This window comes from Aquarana catesbeiana, linkage group LG07 (assembly GCF_042186555.1).
Source record: "Aquarana catesbeiana isolate 2022-GZ linkage group LG07, ASM4218655v1, whole genome shotgun sequence".
NCBI lineage: Eukaryota > Metazoa > Chordata > Amphibia > Anura > Ranidae > Aquarana > Aquarana catesbeiana.
The window spans coordinates 239,229,843-239,237,529 of NC_133330.1; the positions used below are offsets into that span (position 1 = coordinate 239,229,843).

The 7,687-nt window shown below is 37.7% G+C and overlaps 1 protein-coding gene across 1 annotated transcript in view; it reads left to right on the plus strand.

The window, feature by feature from the left end:
- The window catches only part of GFI1 (growth factor independent 1 transcriptional repressor), a 48,840-nt gene extending 42,753 nt beyond the window's left edge, over positions 1–6,087 (plus strand). The window contains exon 7 of the mRNA XM_073593146.1: positions 2,534–6,087. Within this exon, the coding sequence (XP_073449247.1) occupies positions 2,534–2,712 (179 nt within the window). The 3' untranslated portion in view covers positions 2,713–6,087. The remainder of the gene's footprint in view (positions 1–2,533) is intronic.
- The last annotated feature ends 1,600 nt before the right edge of the window (positions 6,088–7,687 follow it).

Genomic DNA, 7,687 nt, shown 5'->3' on the forward strand with positions numbered 1-7,687 from the left:
GTGCACAAGTAGAGACAGTATTAGATGCAGTAGTAGTAGCAGTAGTAGTAGTATAGAGGGTATTAGAAGCAGTAGTGGAGACAGCACTGGATGTAGTAGTAGAAAAGTAAGAGAGACTTTATTAGGAGCAGTAGTAGAGATAGCATTAGATGCAGTAGTAGTAATAGTAGTAGAAAATGTATGAGGGGAAGTAGAAGAGACAGCATTGGATGCAGAAGTAGTAGTAGAGACAGCATTAACTGTAGTAATATTAATAGTAGTAGAAACTGTATTAGGAGCAGTAGTAGAGACAGCATTAAATGCAGTAATGGTAATAGTGGTAGCGTAGGGGTGGTATTAGAAGCTGTAGTAGTGATAGCATTAGATGCAGTAGTAGTTATAGTAGTAGAAAATGTATTAGGGACAGTAGAAGAGACAGCATTGGATGCAGAATTAGTAGTAGAGACAGCATTAGATACAGTAATATGAATAGTAGTCATATGTGTGCGCACAGGGTGTGCCAGGTGTGCCTGGGCACACCCTTATGGCTCTATATGTTACAGATTCTCCCTGTTTAGAACCTTGATATTTCACCAAAGCCCCCTAATGGGGCTCCTAAAAAAATAGTAAAAAAATTATAAAGATAAAAACTACTGACACCGTCCACTGCCCTACTGACACCAATCTTTGCTCTACTGATACTGTCCATTGCTCTGCTGACATCGTCAGTATATATACACATGCACACCTATGCAAACATGTTTGAGCTTTGGGGTGCACAGCCTAATGCAATAGTCTGCGCACACCTATGATAGTAGTAGAGACTGTATTAGGAGCAGTAGTAGAGACAGCATTAAACACTGTAGTGGTAATAGTGGTAGGGATGGTATTAGGAGTTGTAGTAGAGACAGTATTAAACACAGCAGTAGTAATAGCAGTAGAGAGAGCATCAGATGCAGTAGTACTACTAGTAGTAGTAGAGAGAGCATTATATGCAGTGGTAGCAATAGTAGTAGTAGAAACAGCAGTAGTAATGATATTATTATCTGTAGAGACATTATTGGATGCAGTAGTAGTAGCAATAGTAGTAGTAGAGACAGGATTAGACCCAGTAGTAGTAATAGTAGTAGCCAAAGCATTAGTAACAGTAGCAGTAAAGACAGCATTAGGAGCAGTAGTAGCAGTAATAGTAGCAGCAGTGACAGCATGAAAAGCAGTGGTAGTTCTAGAAGTATTTGTACCCTTGGAGTGGCACCTTATTGCTGTATACATCTCTGAACGGAGATGAAAATGAATTTTAGAGATATAATAGATAAGCACAGAAGCGAGCTGGTAGAGTAAATGGGTGTGGTGTCATGCATCTCACCACATTCTGTTTATGTTTAATGTAAAGCATTCAGTTTTTCCTCTGAAAAACGTTATTTTATGACACGGAGTTTTTTTTGCTGTGAAAACTGTGTGAGTTTGCTGTGTGAACTATGTGACTTACACATTATGTATTTCGTGCGGTCCTGGTATTGTTTGTAAATGACAATCCCATCATCGCCCTGCCAAAGTCTGCGTATGATCAATAGTTGTAGAGAGATTTCTCTTCAATGTTAGCATCTGTTGATGAATTGAATCCTACCACTCCAATCAATGTGGCTTTAACATGATACGCCCTGTGTTTGCTCAGAATGGCTTTTCTGTAAGATGATTTGCAGTCTATTATGTGTGAGACCTTGATTTAAAAGGCCACTGAAAATGACAGGTGAGCAAAAATGACAGATGCAATGAGCAGTGCACCCATCCGCCCTGATAACCCGTTGTACTATATAGGTGAAGGCACACAGAGGTAGGGGCTCTATGGCTTCTTCAGTACTAGCAAGGACTATGGTATGTTACTCTGTAAGACTTTGGTGTTCTGATCTGGCGGTAAAGAAATTAAACATATGTCCTTTTGTTGCAGAACACATGGAAACATTATTGGCATTATTGGAGTTAAGTGCTTTTATCCAAATCCAAATATTTGCCTAACAATTGTAAAGCTTGCATACAGCTTGATCCTGTAGAGTGCACATGGAATGACTATTGTTAGTCCACTCACGTTACATTTTATGCAATGGTTAAGCATATTACAGGAGGTAGGTCAGGTAGATCATGCAGTTTATATGCACAGCTACGGCCAAAACTTTATGGAGCAAATTAGGTTTTTATGGCTGTTTCTGTAGAAATTTTGGAGTGTGTGTCATTTCCTTATGGTCAAGTCAGGAAACAAAGCAAAATCTTCACAACAATGCCATGGAAAGTGATAACATTTTTGTTTTTTTTGTTTTTTAGAGTAGAGTAGAGAAGGGTTAGAACCTCTGGCAGGTTTTGTACTAGTGTTTGTCCTAAAATAGACAATGATGGCAATAAAAATGAACAGAATTTATAACCCTTCCCTAAACCATACAAAATTAAGTTGATAAAACTGATAAAACGTCCTTCACAATGGATGAATGTTATATGACAATGTATGAATTAAAATATGTATGTGTAGCTATATTGAAAACATGTTTCTATTTTTATGTAGGTGAGAAACCCCACAAGTGTCAAGTATGCGGCAAAGCGTTCAGTCAGAGCTCAAACCTGATTACTCACAGCCGAAAACACACCGGCTTCAAGCCGTTTGGTTGTGACCTGTGTGGAAAAGGTTTTCAGAGGAAGGTGGATCTGCGAAGACATCGTGAAACACAGCATGGACTCAAATGATCGAGAAATGAAAATGTCCTTGTTCCACACAGGAAACCTTTGTCATCCGAGAACACTAGGTGAACTTCATCAAGAAATTTGTGGTGTTGACTCATTGACCACTAACAAGGGTGGAATATGCAGAAATCTCAGTTCAGAGACTATTCATTCAGTTTACCATCAGCCATCACTTCCTTACTTTCTGAAGAAGCAAGTCTTCTATAGCTACAACCTGCAGGAGACACAAAAGTCTAGGGGTTCTCTACAAGCAGGCAAAGGTCAAGTTATCTAGCTTTGAACATTGATATTAAAAGATTTGGACTAAACTGGATACTTGCAGACAGTTCTTGGCAAATCGGTTATCAAGGAGTCATTCTTTGGTGTTGGAGACTGTGGGTGGAAAATGGAAACCCTTTTGAATTAAGCTGGAAATATTTTTGGCATATTTGTGTTTTTAGACCTTGTTGCTTTAATTCATGCATATGTCGTCACATCTACAGAACTCAGTCTTTTCTTAATTTATGCCTATATTGTGTTTGGATGGAAAAGTGTTCTTTGGAGTTAAAATACCTAGGCTGCATGGTTTAAAGTTGAATGCAACATGACATCTATTCAAGGACAAGACTAGTGTAAACAAATGGAGGAAATTACATTTAGTGTCCATATAAAACTAACCAGGGCTAAATATATCATTTGGCAGAGTAGACAAAAGCCTATCCGTGGCATAGACAAAGAAGAAACTTTCTGCCTGCAAAATTATTGACACATCCCCCCCCCCCCCCCCCCCCCCATGATTACGAGAAATACATTTAATTCATACAAGCTTACACATCACAATATTCTAAGCTCCTATGTAGATATAGCTGATTACTCACCTGGAAATGTAATATTACAGAAAGAGTCTGAAATACAGTATTTCTACTATTCTTCCCTAAACTGGTCAACCTGTGGAAATTCCATCTGTGGGTGACCCTGTTGGCAACCCCCACCCCACCCCACACCCCACAAGAGTCAATTTTTTATTGACTTTTGTTGAAGCAGCTGGTCTAAAAATTCTCAGCCAAACAGCACCTTCATCCATATTAGCTGACATTCCTCTATCCACATTGCTTATCGTAGATGGGGAGATCAATTGATTCAACGCCTGTATGGCCAGTTTTACACCGAGACCTGCGCTGATAGCAAGGATAACGTGCCACAAATTTATGGCAGTGTTGAATTGTAAGTCTGTTAACTTGCTGCACATTTTCACTGGCAAGTTGTACACTTGCAGAGCACTTGAAACACAAGTTCTAGTTGACACTTTTCTAATTTGTAGCAAATTTGCATAGCAAGTCTCTAGCAAAAGCAAAGTTGGCGAATCTACAGCAAGAGCTCTGCAAGTCTACAGCATGAAAATTCAGCCACAGTGACCCCTGTGGTGGGATGACTATGGCACAACATAACTAAACCAGAACTTGCAGAAGATTTGCAGAATGTTTGCAAAGAAAGTTAATCTGGAGTCTTGCAATGCAGACTTGCTGCAATTGTGCAACAAACTTGTGAGACCTGGCAAGTCTACCAATAGCCTAGCAAGTCATTTTCAAACTTAAAACACAATTGCTTGCTATCAGGGTGACTACAAAATATTTTTTCAGCAGTATTGGTCAGCAGGCAGTTAAAGCATTTTATGATAAAGAGGCTAAATGCATTGTAGGAAGCAGAGGAGTTGAGCATTACAAGATAGCTATTGAAAAGATTTTTTTTGGTTTATCCATTTCATTTAATATGTGAACATTGTATCATATATATGTAATTCACTTCCTTGAAGTGGTTGTAAACCCCAGACATGACATGTGGACAAAGCATATCCCTCTAAAGTATGTACTTGTCTCAAGTGAGAGCACTAGAGGTAATTTCTGTCTGCTGTTTTGTTCCTCTGCTATCAATATGAATCACTTCTGACAAGTAGTTCTGACACCAAGATAAAAATAGTGACAAGGAGGGATCTCCAGCTGATTGACAGCCTCAGCTCTGTTTCTGTGAACTGTGTGTTGAGGTGTGTGTCTCCTCCCTCCAATCAGCTCACATAACTCTCTTCACTGAGCTCTGCAAGATGTAACTTCAGCTCTCCATACGCTTTTTTTTAAACTTTCAGACAAGCTTTAAACATTCAGCATTTTGAATGGATGTAGAAAAGGCTGCAGATAAACAGGTACAACTTATGTAGGAGGATTTGTTTCATCTTTGTGTATCACATGAGTCCAGTCACTTCACTGGGTATAGGTAAGGTTTAACAACTTCTTTAGGCTCCTGATTCAGAAACAAAGAGATTGAAACCACTGTAATTTCCAGCCTACCAGCCTGCCTAATTAACTCCTCACTCTATTCTTCCATGCCTAGGTCAAGTGGCTAAATTGCACAGTGTTGGCTCACCTTCATATATAAATTAAATTAGAAAATATTGTGGAGTCTGAAAGCTGAAAAGGTATTTTTTTTCTGATCTACAAGGTCAATTGTTTCATCAGCCACAAACTTTCATACACGTCAAATACATTTTCAATTCCTCTCAGTTCTACAATCTGATTTTGATGATTTTGTGTTATACAATAAAGCCTGAATTTTAGGCAGGTATACTACCAGTATTTTAACAACTTTAAAAAGTACATAACTAGACCTCAATTTCATTTTTAATTTTTTTTTCTGGAGTTTTGCTTTTATTAAAGTCCCATCTGCCAAATATATTAGAAATTAATGAAACATTCCAAAATCTTTCCAAGTCTTGTAGTTTAAATGTTTTTTTTCTTCTTTTCTGAATGCATTATTTTATTGGTCCTGAGATCCATATTTTCCTAGTTTAATAATTGCTGCTATAGGTCTTCCTAAGTTGGGTGTTTTCCCCTAAAGCTTTGGTGGGTTGTAGGTAAAGGTTGTGAAAAGATGGCACTGAAATGTGTAGACTAAAAAAATGAAAATGAAAAAAAAAAAAAAAACAACAACTGCTTGACGCGATTGGGGTGATTTACTAAAGGGGTACATTTTTCACTTAGCCAACTAAACATTGACTTTGAGCTTCAAATCAGGTACAGGACAATTAAAAAATAAGATGTTTTTTGTATGTGACTGAAGTTCATATAGTTAGCTAAGTGACAATTGTTCCCCATTAGTAAGTTGACTAAGATGGAGTGTGGTATTCAATCAGGATGTGTGCCCACACTCTGAGATTTCATTAGTGAAAATGTTTGCCTTAAACTGAATTTCCATACTGATTAACTGGTAAGGTTGTCACTTGTAAGGCTGTATGTAAATATTTATATCTATATATAAATCGGCGTTGGCCGTTTGGAGTGTTATTGTTTATTGATGCTTATTTATTTGGAAAATATGTTTTAAATTAATAAAGAAGATTTTTCTTGATGGGTTAATTCATTTATTTATAAGAAATTATAAAAAGCAGTAAGAGAAATTAAATTATCAGTACAGTGTGTGGCTCTCAAAGGACATGAGTACCAAAGCCTCCCTGGTAAGAGAAAAGCAGTCTGATATTCTTGAACCAAAAACCTGCTGTCAGTGCTCCCATGCAAAAAAAAAAAAAAAAAAAAAAAACATCCTGAAACCAAAGCTGGCTTTGAAAACCAAACTCTTGGGAACTGTGCCAATAAAGGCAGAGGAGGACAAATCACCAGTATTAAAGGGGCTCTCTCTGCAGCTGATCCTTCCCCATAACTGACTTACCATACTTTGCTCTCTTCCACATCCCTCTATTAAAGTAACCGTCTTGGTAGACTTGTAAAAAAAAAAAATCAAAAGTACATAACCGGACTTCAATTTAATTTTTAAATTTCAATGGTGTTTTGCTTTAAACTCCCTGGTGGTATTCCCGAGTGTGGCTCGGGGTTAAATTTCAGTACCATTAGCGGTAACCCCGAGACACACTCGGGATTGCATCTCAGGATCCTGGTCCAGGTTACTTACCTTGTCCCCAGGATCTTACAATGTACCCCCCACTGTGTCTGCGGGCTGTGTCCTCTGCCCGATGCCTCTGTGTGCCAGGCTCCGTTCCCTGTGAGCATCGTGGCGCATGGGGGCAAATTCAAAAAGTACAAAATTCATAACACATACAGTACACTGTAATCTTACAGATTCCATTACTGTATGAAATCATTTCACTTCCATTTTGTCCCTAGTGCTTTGTCCAATGCCCTGCATGCAGTTTTATATTATATATACTGTTCTTTCTGCCTGGAAACTTGAGATTGTCCATGGCAACCAAAAAGTGTCCCTTTACGTCAAAAGTGGTTTTAGTAAATTAGAACACTTGCAGAATTGAGCGATAGTGAATCGTGGGGAAATGTATTTTATTATTAATATATTATTTTTTATAATTATTTATAGTTATTTATTATAGTATAATTTATGATTTTGTGTTTCAAAATTTATCATACCCGGGATGTCTACTAGACTCTTATTTAGATTTAAGTGAGTTATTACTAAGAATTACAGGCCTACAATATATAACGCCAAATTTCTATGCAAAACAACGTATTGCTTTGAGATGCAAAAATCTGACATAATCATACCGCCAGGGTGGCTACATAAAATCCCACCTGCCAAATAAATTAGAAATGAATTAATTAAGCATTCCAAATCTTCCAAGTTTTAGAGTTCAAATGTGTTTTTTTCTTTCCTTAATAGTCAGAAAGAGGGAAAATCTCTAAAACTGGGAAAGTTTTATTAGTAGGGTGGTGAAAAGCTAGAACACCTGTTAGCTTTTAGTTACTGTTTGAGTAACTTCTAAAGATTTTTCCCTCACTTCCTGCCTCAGTGACACCAATGTCACCAGTGGAACAGAAATTCTACCCATTTCATACCCTATCCAAAACTAAAACTAAAAAAATAGCTAGACATATGCATTGATTAAAGCTGGCACAATCTCATTGCAATGGCCTTTAGATTTCCCAAAGCAAAGCAATGGGTCTACATCCTACATAATTGTGTATTTGATTAGGTAGGTCTT